The sequence below is a fragment of the Nomascus leucogenys genome, chromosome 22a (genome assembly GCF_006542625.1).
Source record: "Nomascus leucogenys isolate Asia chromosome 22a, Asia_NLE_v1, whole genome shotgun sequence".
In the NCBI taxonomy this organism is placed as follows: Eukaryota; Metazoa; Chordata; class Mammalia; order Primates; family Hylobatidae; genus Nomascus; species Nomascus leucogenys.
Window position 1 is genome coordinate 89,915,199 of NC_044402.1, and position 27,690 is coordinate 89,942,888.

Consider the following 27,690-nt stretch of genomic DNA (forward strand, 5'->3'; position numbering starts at 1 on the left):
ATGCTCTCAAGTTCTCAATTTTAGGAGAAAGGAAAGGAGGCTCTGATCAACTATGTCTGAGTCCAATCTGCATCCCTAGGGCTGATCACAGTTTAGATTAAGTCCCCAATAAATGTTTCCTTTATGTAGAATGTGGCTCTACCCTCTCTAGAGGCAGCAGACATCTATCCTCAGCTCCCCGTCATTACTAAGGTCCAACCTCTAGTAAAAATGCTACCTTGTCTTGTAGTTCACTAAGTAATTCCACATGGCTTCTCTTATTTTATTCAACCAGGAAAGTTGAAAGGTAGGTAGGGTTGTTTTATACTATCATTTCCAATTTACAGAAGGGAAAATAGAAGTGAGAACTTAAAAGTGCTTAGTGTGACATATTCAAAGTCAACAAAAGAGCGCTGGGCCTCATGTTTACTACACTTTTATCCAGTCCACCATAAACCAGAAATATGAACAGGGAGATAACACTAAAAATCATGACACTGTAGCCCTTTATAGAGAAAAACAAGTTACCCAAAACAGATGTTCTGTAATAAAAGCCTTGTTAAATAATTGGGGAACAGAATTCAGGAAAAAGAAATTAAGATTTTCAAAATATTTTTATATAGAAATTTTTTACAAAGATTTTACAACATAGCAAATCATTATGTCATACTGTAGAAAGATGAAGCAAAGGATTAAACTCCAAGGATAAAGAAAGTGCTCATAGCAACGTATTGCAGTCTCCATGAAAGTGCATATAAACGGTTAAGGCAAAGTACCATCTTGGTACAGACATGTTGCAAACTGACTTTTAAAACAATTTTTTAAAATATATACAAACTTTTTTTTCTTCTATTCTTCTCAAAGGCATTTGAAAGGGATACTTTCATGAATATTCTTGCTGTAGAACAATGTAGAAATAACTTCTGGGTATAAAACAGTAAAAATAAAAATATTCTACCCGAGTGTGTTAAAAGTAAATCAAGTGATTTGTAAAACAAAACCTTTACAAGTGTGGGCTTTCTACAGGTAACTTGCCACGCTGAAGGCTTACACCCTCATGTTCTACAACACAGATCACTAATGATGATAACATGAGTTAAATTGGGATTCTTGCCCTTCTGTGTGGCTTTTGGCTTCTAGGTTCTATGACCAAACTATTGACATATTTGAAGTCTGTATGCAGTCATTGTGTGATAAATCTACTTTACAGCTTTGCTTCTACCTGCAGCTTACATGATAACCATGCTGTGAAGTGCTACATATGCTTAATACAATATGTTGCCCCATCTGATAATAAAAATACAAAGGTGCTCTTTAAGCTAAACCATAAACCTTATTAGAGAATTCTAGTTAAGTGTTTTGTTTTTCCACATACATGTAAATACCTTAAGATCAATAGGATCAATAAGGATAATATAAGTTATCAAAATTTAGTCTTCATACTTGAAATAACTAAATAAGATGCAAAAAAATAAATTAGCTATTCTTGAACAAGAGTGAGTTTTGCAGAAAACTGACATATCTGAATTCTAGTACAGATAAGAATCTGCCAAAGGATAACTGAATTCACGTGACTAATCACTCTTTTATGTAAGATTGTATCTACTCATGAGAAATAGGGGAATTCAATGTTATCATTACAGTCTCCATATTTAAACTGAGTTTTTCTTTTCCAATTTTTTTCCATGCCTCAACATAAGGGAAATTAACCAGTTAATTTCTGCTGACTTAGGTTTCCTAAATAGCTTTTAGTCCTCAAGGCACATCTGTGGTAAAAACAGAGAGAAACACCCAGCCATTTATTGGAATTCTGCAGTACAAAATAAGCACATGTGCTCTATATAATCTAGTAACAGGATAGCAACAGTTAAACTGTCTCAAACAACAGATGTATTTGCTTGATTTTCCTTCCTAACTTCTTTTGCATCAGGACCGCAAGCAAAGAGCTTGTTTCCCAGAGTATTTTGGGCAAATCGGAAATACATAATGTGGCCCATTGCCACAAAGGAGACTGAAATCAATACGAGCAAGCCAAAAGCTTCAGGATTTGGAGCCAGGATGACCATGATGAAATGCAGAAGATCAAGAAGATAGTTCATGGAGTTCTGTACACCATTTATAATGCCTCTTTCAGATTCAATTACATTTTCTTGCAGCAACTGTGTCACAGTTAAATCAAAGGACCAAAGACCTATAATAAAATATTTTTTTAAAGATTAGATTTTAGTTTACAGGCACACATTTCAAATTACAGATAAAAATCTGTAGATATATGCAAAATATACATTTTAGCCTGACTGTCTTTAAGTCACCTTACAGCCTTGCCTTAAGAATTATTTTTCATAAATAAACATTGGGTTATTAGTGGCCTCAATAAATGATTTTTACAGTCATCAGACAAAAAGAAGTCTAATCTACAAACTTCTTAGTTCTGTTTTTCTGTGATTATTCATACTACAAAAACAAAACTTTGAAATCAGAGACATAATAAATCCTATTATAGTATAAGTACTAGTATTTTTTAAGTTTCAAATGACCTAATAAATGGCTATGGTTAAAGTGTAAGGAAACTTTAAACCATTGTTATATTACTGCTAGAGTTCTAAAGCCCAAACAATAAAGCTGTCTTGCCTGGAAATTAATATCTTCAATAAACTAATGAACTGTTTTGTATCACGAGATAAAAACAGTTTCATTTCAAGAGTGAATTCAGAGATAATTCATCAGTAGTCTATTAATGATTACTTAAATTTTGCTTTGTATGAAGTCTTTATGTTTCCTTTCAGGGCTATAAAATCCATTTGTGTGGCAAACTATATAATAAATACATATTGGCTAGAGAAGACCTTTGAAGGATTTTTTTATTACTTTCACATCTTCTTTTAAAGCCAAAAACATTACCTTTTTAGTGTTGTCCTATGGGAATATTTTCTAAACTACAGTTTTTTTGTTAGGGTTATCGCCGTATCAAGACTCTACTAGATGGCAGTATAATTAATATAGCTAATATCTTTTAAAAATTCAATTACATTTAAAAAGTAATCACTTGAGCTCAGTAATTCAAGCCCACCTTCGGCAACATGGCAAAACCCCATCTCTACAAAACATACAAAAATTAGCCGGGTGTGGTGGCGCATGGCTGTAGTCCCAGCTACTTGAGGGACTGAGGCAAGAGGATTGCTTGATCCCAGGAGGTCGAGGCTACAGTGAGCTGTGACTGCACCACTGCACTCCAGCCTGGGTAACAGAGCAAGACCCTGTCTCATTAAAAAAAAAAAAAAAAAGTAATATTTAAGATATTCATTTAGAAAAAATTTTCAAGCCTGAACCATGTTTTAAGTATATGTATATAATAAAGTAAACAAATACAGGTTTTCAAACTATAAAATAAAATATAAAACAAAATAAATATAAAATATACCTATGCAAAATAAAAATTTCATAATAGTGGATTTTGCTTAAATTAACATTTAGGGAACATTTCAGATCATTTATTAATGGATTCTCTGAACCTACATTACAAAAAGACACTTTAGTTCATTAATATACAAGAAGAGATTTCTTACCGATTCTAGCAGCAATGACGCCTGCAAACAGCAGACTGACGGAGATTATGGGCACAGATTCAGGACTTGTCTCCGGGACAATATTAGCAGAATTAGACCCATTAGACATGTATATTTCAGTTGTAATAATGGTTTCAGGTATCTTGGTAGGTGTAATTGACTCTCCTTGAATGAACCTTGATCGGATATCTTCAAAAGGAGAAACGGACAAGTCCAGGGGGCTTCCAGGCATGAATACAGAGATCACACACAAGATCAAACAGGAAAGCTGTGCCAATCCTGAGATCAGACCTGTCCGAACCAAACCACATTTTCGACGTAGCCAAGTAAAAGCTACAGTTCCCATTATTCCAGTTATAGCTGATGCTCCCATCAAAATACTGAGGATGGAACCACTCAGTCCCTGAGTGTAGGCGTACCCTGTGGTGATGCAGTCAAAGCCCAGGACAGTCATATAAAGGAAAGCAAGGCCCATGCCAGCCAGAAACACAGGCTGGTTGTAATAGGAGACCCATCCATCTCGGAAGGTACGGAAGGGCTCAGCCATCTGGGAGGCACAAGTAGGCTCTTGCTCACGTTCAAGCTCATGGATGTTAGAGTCTTTCACACCCATTAGATGAGTTCCCTCCAGGGGTTTTGGCTCAGTATCTGTTAAGAAAAGGTACCATTATTTTGTTGGGGAGGACATGTAGAAATAAAAGCCAATTATTAATAGTATTTTTTCCTTCCATTCCCCTTCCCAATGAGTACCCTTGGTTATACATTATAATATGTATTTTCTTTTACTAATAATCTAAGAATTTCAGCCAAGGAATAATCATCAAGTGTCATTTTTATTAAATAAACAAAATACTATTGATCTATCCCTCTTTTTCTCTCTCTCTCTCTCTTGCTCTTAGAAATTATACTCCCACCAAAGTAAACAGCAGGAAAACTCACCAGATAAAATATAAAAATTGTCTAAGAAAACACAGTGTATTGGCCGGGCGCGGTGGCTCACACCTGTAATCCCAGCACTGTGGGAGGCCAAGGCGGGCAGATCACGAGGTCAGGAGATTGAGACCATCCTGGCTAACATGGTGAAACCCCGTCTCTATTAAAAATACAAAAAATTAGCTGGGTGTGGTGGTGGGTGCCTGTAATCCCAGCTACTTGGGAGGCTGAGGCAGGAGAATTGCATGAACCCGGGAGGCAGAGCTTGCAGTGAGCCAAGATCGCGCCACTGCACTCCAGCCTGGGCGACAGAGCGAGACTCTGTCTCAAAAAACCAAAAAACAAAAACAACAACAACAAAAAACCCAGAATATTATTTTCTGGGTCCCTGCAGAGCTGGGTAAAAGATTCCATTTACCCAGAAGCCCAGCATCCTCTTCTCCAGTGAAATACCCATCTTTGTGTCCTCACTCCCTTCCACTGTCCTGCAAATGACCACATAACTCCCTCCTCACAGAGTCCAAGGGATTCCCTCATTCTCTTTTTTTCCCCACTTTTTTTCCCAGTCTTATGACTTAGCTTTGCCCAGCTATCTCTCAAGTAATTGAACCTCTATAACTACTGCTCACATCAAGGAAGAGGGCTAGGGGACCCATTCCAACCCCACCAGATTCAACCCAGAGTTTTTTCCTAGATCCTCAAAAGCCTGCTCTTGCCTCGTCTACCAAAGTGATATATTTAACCTCATCCGGCCCCCACTGGTAATAAAACCTGATACAAATTCAAAATAGTTTTGATCTTCACCAACATTTAAGGTCTGAACATGAGAACAAAAGGAGTGATCCTTATGTTCAGTTTACCTTTGTGTAAATTCAGCTGTTTCAATTCAGTTTCCTCTTCTTTAAGAGCAGCTTTCACAGCTAGAGCTGGGGTTTTCTGGTAAACCTTCCAGAGCAGAAAGTACTCCACGCACATGGATACCAAGTTCCATCCCGAAATAAAGCCACAGCCGATGACTGGGGAGCCAAACGTCATAATCTGGCCAACAGCCATGGGGGCTAAGATGTTGGTTAACTGGTCAATCCTTCGTATTGTGGCATTCATATCTAGAGAGGCAGGTGAAAGAGGCAGGTAAGTGTGCAAACCCATCAAAGAGAGACTGCCCATTTACATAATACAAAGGTGTAAACCAGGAGTACAAATTCCTAAAATGTGGTTTTCTAAAAGTAAATTTGTAAGAAAGACATTTTGTTGGAAAAATATTTGTTGTTTGGGTCAAGTCCCACTAAATTTGCCTCAAAAATGATAATTCCCTTGGAATTGCATAAATCAGTCTAATCGCTTTTTAAAATGAATACAGCAGTGACTCTACATTCATTTTTTTCAACAAATATATCTTAAATGCCTATTACAAGCTAGGCATTATTCTCAACAATTCTTAACACTATAAAGAAGACAAGTAACATCCTTCCCTGTCTTCACAGAGTTTATATTCTCACAGGAAAGAAAAGACAATAAATCAACAAGCGTATGTGTGTGTGTGTGTGTGTGTGTGTGTGTATACACACACACAAACACTGCATATGTCAGATGTTTATTAAATACTGTGGTGAAAAGTAATGCAGCAAAAGGGCAGAGAGTGCTCAGGGGAATGTTCTAAATAAGGCGAGGTCAGAGGACTCACTGAAAAAAAGAGCATCACAGCAACGAGAAGCAGTGAGAAGAAACACTAGCTTGGTCACAAGAGAGATTCTGGAGACCTCAAAAAAAGGAGAACAATAAGGGCAATCCCTGAATAAAGCTGATTTAAGAGACTGGTGCCAACCCCAGGGGACACCATTTGTATTTTCAGTGAGTCATACCCTGCAGCACAATGTGAATGCTTCCCATGGCCTTACGGAAAGCAAAATACTGCCCAAAAAATGGAATTGGAAATAGACAAGTCTTTTGGATATGTTTTGACAAAAAGAAGAACAAAGAAATAGAGTAGCAGAGAAGGAAGTGTGCTAAAGATAGGGATTTCTAAGAGGAGCAAAATTAGAGCAGGATTATAGGATTATCTACTGTATGGAATGATACAGTAGATAAGGGATATAATCTGAATCTACCACATAACTGAAGGAGTTGTTCTTAGACAGGAACACAATTCATCAATAGTAACAAGAGTAGAGGCCACATATATGGCTTCAGGTACAGGTAGGAAGAGAGACGTGATGGTGGAATCACATGGAAGCTCTCTTCTCATTTCTTCCATTTTCTCAGCAAAATACAAAGCCAGGTCATTGACGAAAGTGAGGATGGGGGAGGAGGACTTGAACATGTGATGAGAGAGGAGAAACAACTGTGAATGGTCCTCTAGGAAAGTGGAGAAGGAAAGAATCAGAGAAAAAAGTGTGATTATCTGGAAGCATGAAAGGACCAACTCTGTGGCCCTGAACCTCAAGTGAGAATGCTGACCAAGTTCGTGCACTTTTTTCCAGCCATGCTCTACTGTGGAGAGTTGGATTTAACCACAGTCTTACCAAACAAAAGTGACAAAATGAGAGGGGGTCAACTGAGCTGAGGGTATATGCCAAGAGATTATCATATAATCATGACTGGCCTTGAAATTTAAGCTGGGTAAGAAAGAGACAAGAGAGAGGTCATGGACAGTGAAAAGGCAGTGGAATGAAGGGTTTGTAGGTGCCAACCACATGGATTGTTGAGGCTGTGGTAGTGAAGAAGTTGCTGGAAAGATAGAAGGTGATTTCTCAAGATACGGATGCCTAAGACTGAGATTATGGGAGGAGAGAATTTAGTGGTGATAACAAAGTCTAGAGTTTGACTATGGGAATGTATTCCTGAGTCAGAGTGGAGGACAAAATAAATAAAGAAGAAGTTAAAAAAATGTCCAACACAAAGAAATGATACATGTTTGAGATGATGGAGATGTATCTCCATCTCATCTCATCACAACATCACCATGTACTCCATAATAAGCACAATTATGTGTCAGTATAAAAAAATTAATTAAAATAAAATAAAACCAAAAGTTTTAGAACAAAAAGAAAGTGATCTACTTTTTCATTCCCTGTCTCACAGAACAGAGTGAAAATTAGTGAGACAAGTCTTAAGCAATCATTTGGGTCATCTTAACGGAAAAGCAATATGTGACGAAGAAGTACATTAACAGAAGATTGTCTTTATTCCTTCTGTAATTCTTCCTGGTCCTCAATTGCTTTCCAATTAGCCCTATGAGTATATATTGCATATATGATAACAGGAGAACTTTGACATATTTCACCTTTCACTTGAGAGGCAAAGGCAGCCTTCATTGATCTTACACTTGACTGCCATCGTAGAGGTTTCACTACCATCTGCCTCCCACTAACTAATAAGTTTCCAACTCATATGCCAACAGACAAGTGTGGAATTTATCCAAATAACTCAATAATTGGAATCCAAAAAGCAAGTAACTAAAGAAAACATATATTTGAATCTTAAAGTCCCAGAATGACAACAACAAATTATTTTAGTTAAAATTATTTCTTACTCTTTCACTACTTCAGTTTTTAAAAGCTCACGGAGCTTCCCAATGTCACCAATTTTCATCTTTTATATTATACTTAGGAAGTTAATAATATGTAGGTGTCAGTAGAAATGTTGTATTAGAAAACAGCTTTTATTTTTCTGATGCAGAATGGATAAAATAATTTAAAAAAAAAAAAAAAAAGAATTAGGCCGGGTGCGGTGGCTCACGCCTGTAATCCCAGCACTTTGGGAGGCCGAGGCGGGTGGATCACGAGGTCAGGAGATCAAGACCATCCTGGTTAACACAGTGAAACCCTGTCTCTACTAAAAATACAAAAAAAATTAGCCGGGCATGGTGGCGGGCGCCTGTAGTCACAGCTACTCGGGAGGCTGAGGCAGGAGAATGACACGAACCCAGGAAGCGGAGCTTGCAGTGAGCTGAGATTGTGCCACTGCACTCCAGCCTGGTTGACAGAGTGAGACTCCATCTCAAAAAAAAAAAAAAAAAAAAAAAGGAAAAAAAGACTTAATCATCTTACTGGTAGCAGGCTAGAAAAGAATCAATCTTATGAATATGCAAATATACGCTCTTTACCAATTTATATTTAGTCTTACATAAGCACACAAATATGTGTTCACTTGATTCCAATTTAACTGTTAGCTACAGCTGTGGTGCAGAACATGACATTAAATAACTATGTCTATTATAATGGATATAGTACGTCTCATAGAAGAAAAATTGTTTTTTAATTTCCTAGCAGGTTTGTCTACATATATGAAATCAATTTTTAATCAATACCACACAAACACAAAATTTATCTGCCATACTTGATCAAGCTAACTGGCAGATTATTTTTTAGAACGATGGGCAAGAAAAATCTCAGAAGATACTAATAAAGAGTGATCCTCAAAAGAAATGGAGGAGGAAAAAAAGCAATAGATGGAGTTAAAAAGCCTGGGAAAAGGAAGTAAGATTCAAACGTGGCACAAGAGAATGTTATCGTAAAATATTGTACTAAATCATGCACCTAGAAAGTACCTAAATTAGTTAACAGGTTAGCAGTATTTATGAGAAAAATCACACCTTTTCTGGAACTTTCTCAATTGGATAATGACTGCTGTATTTTGGCCTGATGCCACTGAAATTCTAAAACTTTTTAACATTGGCAGGGAAAATTCCTCCTTTTCTTTTACCCTCAGTGATACAGCTTCTAGTTTTAAAACAATCTCTAAAATTAAGAAACACTGTGATGAGGAAATGGGAGCAATCAGCATTCAGCTCACAACTTTTACTTTTCATGGGCGTACCCCTCCCCTTTCACCCTCTAAACATAAAACAAACAGGTGAAGCCTTCCTGGCCTAGGCCCCTACCTGGGTTTCTTTGCCACAACCTCAAAAATCAGCCTGTATAAACACAAATCATTCCCGCCTGGAGTAGGTGGGTCTGTGTACAAGAGACACAACCTCATAGGAACCCAAGGCATCAGGTGAAGTCCCTTCTAGATGTACTTTCCCCCTTCTTTGTCCCATTCTTCCTTTATCCTCCTCCTTTTTCTCTGTTCTCCTTTAACTCTGCAATAGCAGAAATGGCACAAAAAATCCACAATTAGATACTTTCTGACCTTCAGAACTAAAGAAGTTTCTGTTTCCTGTTTTGAAACATGCAGAAAGTTTTCCTTCACTAGTCCACCAGCCCACACTGCTGGCTGGATGTGAAAGAGCACCACTTACTAAAAGCTAATGTAGAGTGGACAAGAGTTCAACAAACATCTCACTTCCTTTCCTAAACTTGAAAAACATCAGAAAGTTAGAAAAAGACTGAATAGCCTAGATTCTTCCACTCTGCAATAATTCATAATATAAAGACAGCTGAGAAACGACCAGTCATATTTTTGTTGTTATTCTTGGACATCACTTCATAGAAAAATCCCACAGAGTTATGTGGCACGTTTGTAGTTATATTTATATGTGCGTATATATACATACACACATATATATATATATATATATTAGGACAAGTTAAAGATTCTGGTTAACTTTCTTTTTCATATTTCAGACTTTGCAGAGTCAAATGAGTTAGTTAAAATCAGTTAAGTGAAAGAAAATAATTGTATTTTATTTTCATTTTATCTATAGCTGCTGCACAAATTACAGAATAATCACTGTAAAAGTCAACTTTCTTCTCTAAGTATATTCCAACAAATATATATGTGATCTATTGTCAAAATATATCCTTTTGTACCCTTTGAATTTTAAAACATGGATATATTTTACATGCTTTAAATAGTGTGCTAAAAAGAGAGAGTAAACAAAAAAAGACAAAGCCTTATCATCTAGTTCAATGTGACAAAAAAGACATGAAATTATTCCTCATTATAAATGATCACAGGAAGAAAAGTAGATGAGAATCATGATTTTAGCTCCAGAGAGAATTTCCTGTGATACAGATTCACACATGCTAAATTCACCTTACATACACACCATCCTTTAAATCAATCACTGTGGAATTTCTAACTCAGTAATAATACTGCAACCACAAAGTGATGATTCAGGCAAATTCTTCTTCTTCTAGACCTTCCACAGACTTTGTTCTCCTTCACTCACCCCTCCTTTCTAACTTTTTTTTTAACCAAATGGTCCAAACAAAGCTGCTTGCTAACCCCAGCACATAATCTTGCCTTCTGTATCCTGGGATATGCCATTTAAGTCATCAAGAATGGTTTACTTGTCTGTCAGGATAGTTGGGCAACGTGTTTGCTATACCCATTATCTCAGTGATCAGCAGAGTTGACTCAGCTGATCTGACAGGTAGGGAGGTGTACCCTTCCTCCTTTCCCCTGTGTAATTATCAATGCAAATTGTGTCTGTGTGTCATATAAGGGGACGGCAAGCAATAATGAGTGAGGGAGGTTATTCTGAGCCTAAGTAATATTGACAGAATAGGACAGGTTGCTTTGTAAGCATTGTTCAGATATTCTTTGACCGCTTGTTTATATTCCCAATGAATAACTAAGATGGTAAGCTTCTTAAAAACTATATTCTGTCATCTATTTCTTTGGTATTTGTAACAGCAATTATATTACATTGTACATAATTATATTATTTTTTTTTTTTTTTTTTTTTTTTTTTTTTTTTTTTTTTTTTTTTTATTTACATTGTACATAATATGTTATATAAAATTATAGATTATAACTTTATGATGGAAGAAATTAGCTTCTAGAGTCTCTCCTACAATTAAGTTGTTTCCATTTGATTTAGAGAAAAATAACATCCATATGATTGATAAGCACCAGTAATAACATTCATAGGTATGACCAGTAAAATCTCATGTCAGATTTGCACTGTTCTAAGTATTAACATTTAGAAAGTTGATCGAAATTTTTTTTTAAAAAAAAGGAAAGAAAAATTTATTCCATTTGCCAAGTTTGTGTAGGATAAAAGAGAAGTTAGCTATCCTATAAGTTAACTTCAAAACAGTGAGATAAATCAGCACTAAAACTGACAATAAGGTAAGAAAAAAAGTATGCTTTCATTTCATCATTCTTAAAAAAAAAACCCAGAACAAAAATAAAAGGCTTACAGCCTCATTTATCACCACCGATTTAAAGTGAATCCTAACATGCCCATTTCATTGAAACAGAAAACCAAATTACTTGCTAGTTTGCTTCTGTCTTCTCCTGCAACAACAACAATCCAATCCCTTTGGATTGTGATTGCAGTAGCAGTACTGGCCAAATTTGCAATATTTGCAATAGTGATGATCAGGATATAGCAGGAAGTCTAAAGAATGACAAGAAAAAAATGAGTTATAATGTCACTTTACCACACTGTACATATGTCACTAAACAAGGCAGTTTAAAATAGTCTTTGGTGGAATGATAAAAAAAAGTATTTTAATTTCATTTATAAGAAATCATTTTACATTATATATATGAAACTGAATGAATACCAGTAGTCAAGGGGCATAATGTCCTAATCTGTATCATCTAGATCATCTGTAGTATACATAATACAAAAATTATAATAGTCAGGTGAATACAGTTATAAAATGTTAACACAGTGGTGGTTTTGAACATTTCTCCCACAAATATTGCCTTTGAAAAGAATGTTGAAGGGGAATTGAAAACACCTGTATTTAAGTCAGAGTTCTGACACCTTCTGGTTGCATGACAATGGGCAATCAACTAACGTCACTTTGTCTTAATTTTTTCAATAAAATGAAGGGAATAGGCTCAAAGATTTCTAAAGTCCTACCTGGCTTTGCAACTCTATAATATCAATCCGCATATACACAAGAAGATTCAATATGACACCAAATGCATAGTTTATACCACACCCCATCCCTCTCCTCTTTTCCATCAAGCTCTTATGAAATCACAACATGAAAAGTTATCTGGTTGACATTCCCAAACAGAAGTAACAATTATTATTGGAAGAACGCAATTATGACTGACTAATACACATATGGATAACATTTATTAAATAGCACAAACAAAGTATAGGTCACTAAAAAGCTGAAAACAAACAACTGAATTCTATAGTAAACTCTTAGAAATGCCATTAAAAACCAATAGGATAAAATTTAAATTCAAACAATACTTAATGAGTGCCTGTTGTGGGCAAAACAACAAAAAAACAAACTATAGGGGATATTACAGTAGACACAGAAATCAATATTAAAAGGTCACATTGGCAAAAAAAAAAATAGCTTCAAAGCATTTTCATCCTTTACCACTACCAGATATTCAATTTTCTGCCATCAAGAGTCTCATTGAGAACTTACGAGAACCCATCCATGGTACATGGTCAGAAGCTCATGTTTATGTAAGAAAACCATCATCAGGATGATTCCACACAGGATGACTGAAACATTCTGTACCACCAGCGAGGTCTGGGCCACTGTGCAGAGGAAGACACAAAGTGTACATTACATTAAAATGTCTCGGTGAGACTGTTCTGATCCACACATAATTGTTCTGCTATAATACATTAATACACAGATAAAATTATTGCCAGATAAAAAGAAAACCTTTCTGAAGTCAGTCCTGCCTCAACTGCTCCCAATACGACCCAGAGGATCATACCAGACCAGTAAATATGCAATCAAAACGATGAAGTACCACAAGTTTCTCTGTGCATTGAAGTCCATCATAATGACTACATTTTCATTTAGTTTATCTTCTTGAAAGTTTAACATAAACAGAGCTGTAGTATGATATAGATATGATCCACATTTCAGCTCTTTGTTGCTTAAGGTAAAAATAACATGTACGAGGTTAAAGAGGAAGTTATGAAATCTACAACCTCCTACATGGCAGGCTGAATGTGATAATATGGTATACCTAAATAGAAAAGACACACAAAAATTTGCCAAGAATAAAGCAGCAGTGCATTTCTTTGCATACTAATGCTATTTGCCATTGCTACGAAATTCTAAGCTACCCCTTCCATCACAGATGGCAATTCTCTTAACATGAGGCGCCCATATAAATAAAGCGCTGGAGTAAGGACAGATAAAGACACCTGGTAGCCTTTTCTCTGCCACTCAGTAGGTAGATGATCTAGGGCAGGATACCTAACATCTCTTATGCCTGCGTCTAGAAGGTGAGAATGGTAATAGCTGTCTTCCTTACTTTATAGGATCATAATGATGCTCAAATAAAACACTGATGAAAGCAGTTTGGAAAACATGAAGTTCTATATGTAAGGGATAATTACAGCTCTTGTATTCAAGGATAATGTAGTTCATCCTTGCTTGGAAGGTCATATCAAAGACCCAAGAAAAAATAAACTGCTTTCTGAAAGCAGTCTGATATAAAATCTCAACATATAACTCATTCATTCACTCATGCATTCATTCACTGGATAAGGATCAGATGTCAACTAAATAAGGTTCTTAGCTTTTGGGACCCTACAGACCAGAAGAAGAAAAGATATGTGAACAGATCATTATATCTGTGTAAGAGCAGAGGTGGTAACAAAGCCCCATGGGAACACAGAGGAAGAAATGGTAAACTCAGCCCAGAGGTATCAGGAAACATTTTTCATAAAGAGTAATAATGTATGAGTTGATTATATAGGATAAGTGGGAAATTGTTATCCTACCACACTTTTCTTCATCCAGTTCAATATTCTTTCCTAATCTGTGATTGCAGTGCTCAACAATCATTAGATTAAAAGTTTCTATGTATAATATTCCTGTGTTTCTATGTATAATGATGCAAAGAAGTAAATTTTTTTCTAGATTACAGAACTTTTTTCTATATGTGTTCTGGTCTACTCATTCTAAAAACAGAAATATGTTCACCTTGACCATTTTCCTAGTAGCATCAAGTCCTAGAATTTGATAAGCCTGTTGCTCTGTGTCCAGAAGCAGTCATCTTGCACTGAAAGAATGAAATCTCAGTCTTTTGCCAACATCTAAGTCAGGCATGGTCAGGTCTTGGCATTATCAACTGAGCAATTCAAGAAAATTTACCCTGAATGATTATCCATATTTCCCTTATATACTAGAAAATTTAATTGCTCAATTACTTTCTTTCCTATATAAAATGACATTATTTCAGTATTAATGCTTAGAATAAATATCAATATATTATTATTTCTTCTTTTTCCCTACAAAATTTATAATTCAGCTCTTTGTGATCCAGGCTCAACTATTCTGCCTTGAAGCTATTCTTAGTTTTCAATTCCCTTATACACACTCTTACATGAAACATAGTAACCAAAGAACAGATGTTAAAGCTGTCTTAGGAACATCACACTAAAGGGACTCCAGTACAAGTTATCGTTAGGAAGCCTGAGTTAAGCAAACTTTTAATGTTTAACATGGTTCTCAGAGAAGTGCTACAAGGTTAATCATTAACATATGAAATTTATGAACAGCCAAAGATACAAAAAAAATCTATTAGGTCAATGTCCAGGCATCCCAACTTTGTGTGGGAACCATGGGACCCTCCATCCAGAGGTGGTGCCATCTAAGCCCTCCTCCCTCAAGTGTGGCGTGCAGACATTTCCCTGGTTGTTTTCTCCTAGTTGGTTGTTTCCTTTGCTACAGAGGTAGCTCAGGCATTGGTCCCATGAATATAAGGCCTTAATTATATAACAACACTCACCTTTAAGTCTAGCATTTTTGTCCACCCAGTCACCAATGATGGCTCCCAGGACCAGAACAGACCCTGCCACCACCAGCCCGTAGACTGCTGTCAAAAGGAGGCTGTTTCCATAGAGCTCTACCAGAAACACAGACACCGCAAAGTGCCACATCCGATCGCCCTTAAATGAAAAGAGAAAATGTTTTGATGGAATATTTTTCGTTTCTAGTCTATTGTACTCAGGAAGTTGCTTCCTTATCAAAAGGGCACTTCCTGGCTACATTATGAGACTTTCAAAGTCAGTGATTACTCTTAGATTGAATACCGATCAGATGTTAAAATGTTCATCCCAGCAAAATGGAAAATATTCTTGCCCAATTACTAAGTAAACTTGAAAAGACATGATATTAATGAACCGCACATTCTCTTTGTCATTCTAGAAACAAAATGCAGTTTCCAGACCCAAGATGGCTTTTTGAGACAAAATCGTGTTCTCCTGTGTGTCAGGTTTCTCCTGGGGCCTGGAATTTGCCTATCTTGATTGCAGAGGCATAAAGTAGTTTGCTATTGAACCAGAAATCAATTACAGTACCGTTCACAAATATTAGTATACCTTGAGCATAAAGAAAAAGCCAGTTTTCCAATTTGTAAAATGATAGGAATGGACTATATGATCTCCAAGGTTTCTTTCATGTGTAATATCCTAAAACCTATGAGATTTCATAAAGTCATAATTCAAAAGTCATAAAACAGCAGAGCGATCGGAAAGAAGAGAGTAGTAACAGCAAATTCTGGCACTGTATAAACAGTGATGTCAGAAATAAACTTAAATGCCTAAGTAAGTAGTTACACTAACATTTTAATACAGATGAGTTTTGAAAGGGGGAAAAAGCTACTTATTTTCTTCACATAAACTCTGGAGAATATAGGGAATTTTGGAGTTCATTACCATAAAATGTGATTTAACAGAAAGTTTTAAGTGAATTAGGCAAATTAATGTCTTAAAAAATCTATAGTGGACCTTATTATGAGATTTTAGGCTCCATCCCTGACTTCTGAAATTAACATTAAGGAGGACAACCATGTTCCACCATAACTTATCTCTGGAAATCCCTATAGGAAACCAAATTCCAGGCCTCACAGATTTGACCCTACGGAAATACTTTTACTCCTAGTCCTTCCCAAAGTCTGTTAACATCTTCATGAAAAAATCCATGTATTAGAAGCAAATACTATCCTGGTATGTCAAATGATTTTAAAAATTTAACAAAGCCAAGATAATAATTTTATACATTCGAAACTTAAATTGATGCATGTTAGCAATCATTTACAAAAAACTTTGTGTAGACCAGTAGTTCTCAACTAGAGATGACTTTGCTTCTCCTAGCCCCACCCCACCTCCCCGGGGATCATTTGGCAATGTCTGGAGTAATTTTGAGTTGTCACAACAGCAGGGGGGTGGAGCTGTTACTTAATCTTTAACCTGAAAGCAAATTTAGATTTGATTAGAATAAAATGGGATGGGGAGAGGGGAGATACTGTATTCTAATCTCCATTCCTCTGAATAGGTCCCAAGGAAAAGACAAAAACACACACATGTCCCAAATGATAGGTTGCCCCTGTCAGTGAATTTTCTCTTTCTTAACATACAGGTTAAGAAACACTTTTCTAATACTGTTGTTTCTTTTTTTTCTTACTCTTATTGTATTTTTTAATTGTCTTAGAGTCCTCTAAAGCAAGCCATCAAGACAAATGCTATTAAAGTTTTGAATCTTGCTTATTCTTGTATGCCATACCACCTCTTTGATAGAAAGAAAGAAATTGCTCCCATTACCCAAATTTCCAACGGGTTTAGGGTTTAAGAAGCAACAGATTCTATGTTCACAAAAAGCCCAATATTTGGGTAAAGTCTATGTAAATATTGACCAAGTGCCCATCCGTCCTTATTTCCATTTCTTGCCTTCCCACCAATTCTCACTAAACTTGGATGACTTATTTATGTGTCCATGTACCCCCACTGGACTGAGAGCTGAAGGCAAACCTAATAAATGTCAATGAATGATCATGGTCCTCAATCCACTTAATAAATACTTACTAAGTGGCTACTATGTACCTGACATTTGCAGGCACTAGAGCTTCAGCAGCACACAAAAATCACAGTCCATGTTTTCATGCAGCTCACATTCCAGTGAGCACAGACCAAAAGCAAATCTAGCACAGGGCACGTGCTGCTATGAGGAAATATAAAGTAGGATGGAGCTGGTGGCGACAAAGGCCTCCATGAGCAAAGAAGTGAGGCCTCTTGGAAACGAGGGCTGGAGAGATGCAGACATATTGGGGTTTAAATAGAGAGAGTTTGTAAGATCATGTTATCAGATATAAGCAACTGGCCCCTCTTTTTCACTGTCTTACACTGTCATCTTTTTGTTATTGGATATCTTTTTTAAAGCCCACACTAAATTGTATTATAAGCTCCTTGACAATAGTATCCACTTTTTTTTTTTTTTTGAGACAGGGTCTTATTCTGTTGTCCAGGCTAGAGTGTAGTGATGTGATCACAGCTCACCGCAGCTTCAAACTCCTGGGTTCAAGCAATTCTTCCACCTCAGCCTCTCAGTAGCTGGGATTACAGGTGTGCCTCATGACACCTGGCTAATTTTTAAATTTTTTTTGCAGAGACAGAGTCTCCCTATGTTGCCCAGGCTGGTCTCAGACTCCTGGGCTCAAATAATCCTCCTGCCTCAGCCTCTCAAGTGCTGGGATTACAGGCATGAGCCACTGCACCTAGCCAGGATCCACTTCTTACACTCCCTTGTATTTTGATAATATAGAGTAAAACGCATTGATCCATTGGCAGATAGAAATGAAGTCAGAAATAAAAGGCATTCAACCCCACACAAAACTAACCTGAGGCAACCTTCTACTCTAATGCCCCTATATTCAGTGCATAAGAAATCATGATTTGGCAGGGTGGGACGGGAAATGCATATATATATATAATATATATACACACACACATAATACAGAAACATAAATGTTTTGTTGTAATAAAATCAGGCAGAGTGCCACACAAAGAAAAAACATAAAAAGTATAATTACCTAGTATTAGAGACATTCCTCTTTTGCACTCCTTTGCAGTGGAAAGGAGTAAAAATCCACTAAACCTTACATGATTGTAGTTGCTGCTGTCTGTTTAATCCAACTTTCTCATGAGAACTTCCTTTACTTGACTTACTGTAAAGTTGGGATAAGCATGTGTCACCTTTCTTGTGGGACTTTTAATGAACATGACAAAATATCCTCCTGGAACAACCACGGTGCCACTGGTTTTCTGGCAAATCTGACCTCCTAACCTATTAACCAAAGGTCACATAAACCATAATCAGAATTTGGAAGAGAGGCATCTTCTTCCTCTAAGAGCAAGGCCAGACCACAGGCTGAGAATTTCAGATACTATTTCCATCACCTGTTATTAATACTTAATATTTACTGAACTGGGGGAACAAACTATTGCTTTTGATTTATTAAGGGTTGTTTCACTAGGTTTCTACTTAGCATCATCAGCTGTTGGAATTAAAACAAACTCACGCCAATTCCACTTTGTTTACATGTATTTGCAGAGTCATCCCTGTGTAAGCCTCTGGTAAGATAGGAGCTTGCTTTTCTAAAATGTCATCTATAAACTGCTATTTCTTGGAGAGCCAATAATGTAGCTTAACAATTTCTCAAAGGCATTGGGTATAGATTTCCTCTTCCAATGGTTTCCATCCACGTCTTAAGGATGATCCGATGAAAGTTTCCAATTTAAAAGGAAAATAACATTCAACAAATTTACTCTCAAAATTCTTTCCATTCTTTTTAAATACATATGAGCCATGGATAGAATATAGCCAGATTTATTGCTTTTAAACAATAATTGTTTAATGTTAAAGATTCTAATCAGCATTAAACATATATCTAGCACCCTTCTAGTTTATTATTTTTGGGAGAGAGTTTTAGGAGCCCAGATCTACAGAAACACCAGGTCTTTTCCAAGACAATCTAGAAAGTCAGAGGGAAAACTGTAAATCCATTGCTGATATTCATTGGATGATTAATTTTAAGATAGCTTCCATTGCCCTAAACTTTATCTAACTATAGACAACATTTTTAAAGACCAGAATTTTTGTCCCTCAGATATTTGTTCTGGGGGTCATTTATGTTTCAATTAATCTTAGAATGTTATTATTAGCCTAAGTCAGTCACTCTACCATTCTATTGTATTCTCATGGTGCTGCACGCTGGAAGTAAATTTTAATTAAAAAAAACAAAATATTTTAAAATGTGAAGAAGAGAAGGTATATGAGACATCCATCCATCTTTTGTAGCAGATATGTCTATTTACTAAAGCTACTAATGCAACATACAATTTAAAAACAAGGCAAATATTCCTTTCCTTGTTAATCTTGTCTGGATAGTTGTCTATCTACATAAACTACGATGATCTGATAATTAAGTTGCATTAACTAACACTCATGGGGAAAGATCTTCGATGTAAATAACATTTTCATTAAAGCATGTGTACTTGATGATTTATTTCTTTAACTGCTTGACAAAACTGGAAGTTGGCTTAATACAACTGGCTGGAACGAAAGGAAATTAAAAATTGCGCAACTATGTTGTAAGACTATGCGTTCTCACTTACCCAAGTAGAGAGAGAATGACCAAGGTAGAGAAGGAATTTTGCAGAGGTCAGGTAGTCGGCCAAGGATCCTGCCAAGACACAGGTGGGGAGAGAAAAAGGGATGGTAGTCACTTAATGAGCTGAGGGCAGAATGCTTATCCATTTGATCTTATTAGAATATGATTATTAAAAACTACTTTGCAGGACAAACCACGTACATTTTATCAAGTTACCTATGAACCGATGTATTTCGCTCACTTAATACCATTCACTAAATTCAGTTATTGACCTAGTCAATAACTGCCCAACTTCACATTTCACATACAGTGAAGAAACTCCTTTCAACATTCTTTTTTGGGTTTTTTTGTTTGTTTGTTTTGTTTCGTTTTTTACACAAGGCAATCCAAACTGCCCAGTCTACTCCATCCGTGCCTGTGTGCAAACCCCTTTTCCCACACCCTGAATTTCCTTTCTTCCTTAACGTCCACCAAATACGAGTCAAAGGATCTTTTTACAAAGCTATGGTTCACAGCAGAGCCACGTTCCTCCAGAACCCGTGTAGAGTTGCTTGTCTCCAAAGCCCCACCTGGGTTTCCACCATATGCATTCGGTCAACGCCACTCACCACAGCATCCTCTCTGGCGGTTGTGATCTCCCGCCCTGGTCATGACACTAGGCGACCCCGCTGGCTCTTCTGCGGCTGCTATCGCTGCTGCTGCTCTCGCTGAGGTGCTTGTTAACAGGAGTGCAAGGAACTGGAGATAGCACCTCTAAAAACACAACAGCCTTGGGCAAAAAGACTACAACGACGACTTTGGCAAAGAACAAAAGAAAAGGGGCCCGGGGGTTTTCTTTTTTCCTTCTTTCCAAACTTAGCTAACACTGTAGCTGAAGTTGGAAAGGCAAAGCCTTATGGAAGCGGGTTGGGAGGCTCAGCAGGTCGTCCGAGCCTAGCGGACGCCCCGAGCCAGCTCTCTCCGCCGCCGCCGCCGCCGCCGTGGGCCGGGCCCAGCTCTTATACCGAGTCGGGGGCGGAGCTCCCTGCGACCGCCGACTGGGGCCGCCCCGTCCCCTTCAGGGCCGCCCGGGCGTCCCCGCGGCGCGAGGCGAGCTCCCGTCAACCCTGCGCGCCGAGCCGTCCCCACGCCCTTGCCCGGAGGAGTCGCCCGCCCCGGGCGCAAGCGCCCAACCGGCCGCAGACACCCTGCGCGGCTTGCGGGGACCTTCGCCTCGACCCGTACCACTCCCCGGGTTTTCCTGCCCTCCGGGAAGCCGCGAGGGCAACCTCGGGGGGCGGCCGTGGGGCTGGGAAAAGGAGGAAGGCGCGTGGAGCCGGCGGGGCGGCGTAGGGAGATTCTGCGCGAAACCAAGCGTCAGGTGCTGGAAGAAAGCGCTGCGCACCGGCTACCCCGCCGTTCAGGGAAAGGACGGCCGCCGGACGGTCGCAGTGCAAAGCTCCAGCCCGAGCTTGGTGGGTGGGGATTCCTTTTTTAATGAAAATAATTTTTAATACAGGTATCTAAATAAATATAATTCATGCCACAGAGGCCGCTTTCCTGGCCTTCCCATTCCGGCCCGCCTGCGGCAGAGAATGCCTTTCCTTCCCCGGACTGCATAGCAGGGCTTCCCTCAAAGAACCAGAATCAAAGGGCAGGAAGGGGGGGCGCAAAGATCAGAGTCCATCCCTCTCGAGAGGAGCAAACGGAGGCTTGCAAAGGTGAAGTCCCGCAGCGAGTTACAGACCTACCCGTATCCCCAAATGGGGCTTCCAAATCCGTCCTGGAGACAGAATGAGGATGCTGCAGCCCCAGCAAGCCCTTCACCATCATTCCTTCTCCCTCTGTACCCTCTCACCCCGCCCCCACGCGCGCGTCCCTTCCCCACCTAACCTCCAAATGCCCCAGTGACAGGCTTACCAGGAATACCGGTTATCCCAGTTGTGTCCCTGGATCTGTCCCTGTCCAGATAAAGCCATTCGGTGGCCTCCTGGAGGGCGAGGTGAATGACTAAAGAACACCAGACTCTAGCCTTGGTTGACTTCGTTTTAATCCTGCTGTGCCAAACCAACCCCTCGGGCATACCAGCCCCTTTTGCCAGTAGGTTACCTTACCCTTCTCAATCTCACCAAAACCCTGGGAGTGGATCCTACATATTGAAACTCCAACCAGATGCCACACCTTGAGCACAGGCCAGACTGACACCCAGTAGTGAAGGGAGCCACGCATGAGTATGTGCCCTGTATCTGCACTCTCAATCAGGAGCCCCAAAGGTCTACGGGTGGGTGCAGCTGGATTCGGTTGGGATGTGGTCTGGTGAGTAGAGATAGGGGTTACAGTTTAACTACTGCTTTTCACTGCTTTTTTCCTTTTCAAGCCCTCTTTTTTCCTTTCTTTCACACGACATTCAAGTTCTTTCTCCCAATTTAGAGAGGTTTTGGTTTGCTGACCATGGAGAATAGGGTCATTTATACATGCATCCTTGAGAATAAGCCAAAGTATACTCAGATGAGTGAACTAAAGTGAAGGAGTGAACTGGTAAATAAACCCCTCCACTTTATGGCGGTCCCTTATTAGAGATGAATTTTTTGACAGGTCCTCAAGCAAGGCACAAAAGATAATGATAGTTTGCACATTTGTCAGAGTGTGTCTCAGCAACAAGGACCTCCAAGTGCTTTACATTAATTATTACATATTATAAGAAGGCGTGTCATGCTGTCCCCAACTTCCAGGTGGCTTTTTAAAAGTTCGGTTGGTTAAAAAAAAATTACTTCCCGTAGACACTGTTTGAGAAGTATTTGTGGAAAGAGTGGCTAAGTCAGCATATACCTCAAAATGTGATATGGAGTCTCTGTTCTCCATTGTCACCAAGGAGTCCCCAGAAGCCAAAACTGAGAGAATGTTATAAAGAACAAATGGGATACTGCAGTGAAGCAAGTAGGAAGGATACTTTGGAAAGAAAACAAGCAAGGTTCGTGACATTAAAACCAGTGAGTGAGCTGTGGAAGGGGAATCTTAAATCCTAATTAATGAGAATAGTTGAGATATGTTAGTTGGGGCTTATGAAATGGAAAGAAATTGAAAATGAAAATAGAATAAAAATCCTCAAACTATTCAGAAAGTGCAAAATGACCTCTTTTGGCTTTGACATGCTAGGTTACAAAGCACCGCTTTAATCACAAGACCCTTCGGGCTCTTCCTCCTTCTGAGAAAACATTTGACCAGTTGAAAATTAAGATTTCTTCCAAAAGTCATATATATGTTTTTGAGAACACAGAATATACAACATTCCCATCAATTTAATCTAAGTCATGCAAGTTTTAAGTCAGTTTACAAAAAATAGTAAAGACCATTTGCCAATTCATTTTCAACATTTTTTTAAAGTTTATAACTAGGTTAACCAACTTTTTAAAAATCCCAGCCAAAATAAAATGTATATGGCTATTTAAAATTCATTTAAAGTGTTTATGGTTGGGAAATAAAAACGGTTTTATCATTTCATTTTTAAGTTGCCTTTTCACTTACCGGCCAGGCATCCTCAGTTTCCTCTACCATATCAGATGTGCTCACCAGGACAAAGGCAGAATAAAGAATGGTCACTATTCCACTGCTCTGAAGAAAAAAAGTAATAGGGTTATCACCAACTATTACAGGAAGGGCTCCGATCCAGGACTGTGCTTCTGTTGGATGTGAACCTTTTTACATTAACTTAGGAGCTAGAAAGCCACGTTTCCATTCAAAAATCTTTCTCAGTGTTACAGGCAAATTTCAAGAACTGTTTTATATTTCTATAATATGAATGAATGGCTCTTGAGAAGTTTAAGTTCAACATCTACTTTAAATTACAGACATCCTATTGAAAGATAAATATCTTCCCAGGTCTTCATTTTGTTTGAACATTTCAAATAGGTTTGACCTTGCAAAGTTTCTTATGAATGCTGGCTCCCATTGGGGGTGCTCTCTTGCTTCCTCTCTCTCATACACACACACACACACACACACACACACACACACACACACACACACAAATATACACAGTAGTCTACAGTTTCTAGATGGAAGAATTAAATACAGAATTCAGAAGATTCCAAAGAAATATACTCCTAAGGCAAATCCATAGAAACAGAAAGCATATTGGTTGTTTTCAGAGGCTGGGAGGAGGGAAGAATAGGTAGTGACTGCTTTATGGGTATGTAGTTTCCCTTTGGGGTGATGAAAATGGTCTGAATCTAGATAGTGGCAATGGTTTTGCCGCATTGTGAAATAATAAAGTCACCAAAATGGCTCAAGTGGTGAATTTTATGTTATGCAAATTTTACCTTGATTAAAAATATTTTCTTAAAAGGAAAGTTTGCCATTTTTCAATAATGGTATTGATTGAGATAAATGTAGGCCAAATGTAGTCTCGGGAGATCTTAATCAAACAGAAAGAGACTGGAAAGAAGAAAAGAGAAGTCTTGTCCATTATGCTGACTGGAAACTAAAACATGGAACTAAGTTAACTGTTTCATTTTCTCCATATACAGCCAGAAAATACATAAAATTCTATTTAATAAATATTTCAGTCTCTTAACTTTTGCCACGGATTGTTACTTTTGCTATCTAATCTAACTCTCTCATGTTACAATGTCAAGTCTGCTCTCCTGTATTCTGTCTGAATTCATTAAGGCGCAAAACAAATGCTTGGTATCACCACAACAGTATCCCCTTCACATTCACCAGATGCTGCGCAGCCTTGCCTTCCTCAGGTTGTATAAACAGGGATGGATTTCCCAAGTGTTCAGTTATTTTAGCTGGTCTTCTCGATGCCCTTTTCAACTGCAGTTTGATTGCAAGCCCCTCACAGAAGAGAGCACAGAACACCTCATCCATCTAAGCAGAGTTCCTGTTAACACATTCTGATATCCTCAATCTTCCTTTTCAGACACTCTACACCGTTTCTAAGCAGCACCTTGAAGCTAATCCCTACTAAGCTGGCCATAAACTTATATTCATGAAGTTTGCATTTTGCGCTGCTGTCAAAAAGTTCAGAATTCCTTAATGTTTTGTTTAGGACATAGTTCATGTTTCCAGTGCAAGAGTCCCTGTTTCCAGCTCCCTCCCCATCCCAACCTCTTAGTGGTATGATCTTTGTGTCTGTTCTTCTATTTTGTTTTTTTTTCCAGTAAATACTATTTCCATACTGCTGATTTTTCCCTTATCAAGTCTCACAACATACCCAATTATTACAGCATGTCAATTATGAGTGCAACAAAGTAAAAGATAATGATGGCTGTCAGTCATAAAATCCCTAGACAATATCCTTAGTCTTGGGTCCTTAATTTGTGCTCACACAATAGTGTAATAAGGAAAATCCTAGAACTATAAAGACTTTTATCATGTGACCTGGACAAAGCCCTCTTCTCCGATGCAATTAGGAAATACTGGCTACAGTAATTATATCAGCATTTAAGAAAAGTTAAAAATACAGTATGAAGGCCCCTCCCAAGGATGTCTGTCAGAAATATTTCATTGCAGTGTTATCTACAATGAATCAACATATATAACAATAGACACCATATATTTGGAGCACTATACAAGTGGAAGGTATGACACAAGGTGCTTATCAGATATTATCTTATTTTATTTTCACAACGGCCCTATGAAATAATACTGATATTATCCCCAGCGTACATATAAGGAACTGAGACTCAGAGAAGTTAAATAACTCACTAGAGGTCATTCAGCTAGAGAAGGGCAGAGCTGGGATTCAAGCGTAGACTTGTCTGATTGCAAGGCCTTTGTTCTTTTTGCTTTGTTATTCTGTCTCTTACCTGTCTAATAAGCTTGGAACAACACAGGTGATGCCAATAAGCATAAATATGGCTTTTCCTCCCTACCAGCTCCCTTAAAGGTGACAGGTACTCAGGTACCAAAAAGACGTTAGAAGTAACTTAGCACTGATGGTGGAGGCCGGCATAAAACCAGGGCGGTAGTGGTGGGAGGTTCAACTACCCCCTTGGTTGTGTGGGAACCACTTAATACCAGGAGCTGTCGGAAGGTGTCAGTGTGAAGCCTGCTGCCCAAATCCAGGTGACAGTCTAACTCCGCTTCCAGAGCACTGTATGTCCATAAGATGAACAAACAACCTATTTAATGTTGCCCAAAGCTCAGTTTTATACTTTGAGATATGACAAGGGGAAACTAAGTAAAAATGAAATATTCTGGAGGTTTTCCATGTTTATTTTCAGACTGCTTACTACTGAATTTTGTAATCAGTATTAAAAGATGCGGGAGTTGGGACTTTATAAAAATATTTTGTTATCTCAAAAATAGTCAAAAGGAATTTCTTGGCACTGTACAGGGAAATAAGTGATAAAATTTTAAAGGGGACATGATAAGTATAGATTTTACAATATGAAGGAGGTTATTTTTAAGCTATTTATAAAGCAGCATTAGATACAGATTTATTATTCAGTATAGAAGATGAATTTTTCTATGGTACCAGAAGAAATGTATTTTTGAGAATCATTTTTTATATTTAGAAAATGTTCTACCAAAAAGAAGAAGAATATTTGCACAGGTCTTTTCAGTTTTCAATGTGCTTTCATATTTTCTTACTTAATCCTCTAGTGATTGTACAAGGTCTTTGATCAAGGACATTGTACATCACATCAACCCCAAAGGTCCATTGCCTGTATGTGTGTGTCCCTCTGGAGGTAGGGAAGGCTTTTAGTGACAGGGGTTGGTGATTTGGTGTACTATGGGTTTGGAAAAGGAATTGAGTTAAGGAGAACTTAAGGGGCTGAACACAAAAGATCAGGGTTTGGAAAGAAAATGGGCAGCATGGTACATCAGAAACAAGCTTCGGATTAGAAATCAGGAGAAAGAGTTCCATCTTTGCTAATAAGCAGCTTTGTGTCTTTGACCGCTAAGCTCTATTTCCTCATTTGTAAATTAAGGCAATAGTTGGTCCCTAAGATCAGATTAATCAAAATTGTGATTCAATAACAGTGTTTATGGTTATTATTTTCCTCTTAATGTTTTTCTATATAATGAGCATGTGTTACTTTTATAATGAGCATATATTATATATACAGAAACAAAAAGATTAATTTAAACTTTCTGAGGCTTTAATTCTTCAAACACAAGAAGGCTTTATGCCTCCTCAAACGTTGAACAGGGCTAACTATAAATTTTCTTCAAGGATGCTGATTTATAAAATGCTAATTAAAGTTTTAAAAATGTGAATTGCAATAATAGTTTTTAAAGAAATTTCAATATCTTCCTAACATATATATAGATATTATTTTATTTAAGACGAAAATGGGTAATGATTTTCTTTTTCTTTTTTTTTTTTTTTGAGACGGAGTCTCGCTCTGTCGTCCAGGCTGGAGTGCAGTGGCACGATCTCCGCTCACTGCAAGCTCCGCCTCCTGGGTTCACGCCGTTCTCCTGCCTCAGCCTCCCAAGTAGCTGGGACTACAGGCACCCGCCACCACGCATGGCTAATTTTTTTTTTTTTTTTTTTGTATTTTTAGTAGAGACGGGCTTTCACCGTATTAGCCAGGATGGTCTCCATCTCCTGACCTCATGATCCACCCGCCTCGGCCTCCCAAAGTGCTAGGATTACAGGTGTGAGCCACCGCGCCCGGTGATTGTCTATTCTTGATTTTGCACTTGATTTCATTATTATACCTCTGGGGAATTTTGAGGTACTCATTAACATAACATATGATCCTTGTTTATTTTCAGGTTACTTTATCTGTCTCCTGGATCCAAATAGTCATAACCTGGAAAGTAATATCACCAAGTAAGGACCTTGGTTTGATAACTGCTTTGGTGTTTCTGCATTTAAATTAATTGCTTTTTGAGTTGTTTAGTTCATCTGTTATCTGAAATGTAGCAATGCATATTTGAAGTTTTGTTTCCTGAAGAACATCACATTTACTTATGAAGACTGATTTTC

At 38.0% G+C, this 27,690-nt stretch overlaps 1 protein-coding gene across 1 annotated transcript; it reads right to left on the reverse strand.

Annotated features, from left to right (window-relative positions):
- Positions 1–574: 574 nt before the first annotated feature.
- SLC40A1 (solute carrier family 40 member 1) lies at positions 575–20,841 on the reverse strand. Its single transcript, XM_030803061.1, has 8 exons — positions 20,372–20,841; positions 19,768–19,835; positions 15,105–15,264; positions 12,773–12,888; positions 11,643–11,769; positions 5,339–5,584; positions 3,546–4,193; positions 575–2,170 (listed from the first exon to the last, which is right to left on the reverse strand). Exons 1-8 carry the CDS (start codon positions 20,412–20,414, stop codon positions 1,857–1,859), a joined length of 1,722 nt encoding a protein of 573 aa, XP_030658921.1. The 5' UTR covers positions 20,415–20,841; the 3' UTR covers positions 575–1,856.
- Between the last annotated feature and the right edge of the window lie 6,849 nt (positions 20,842–27,690).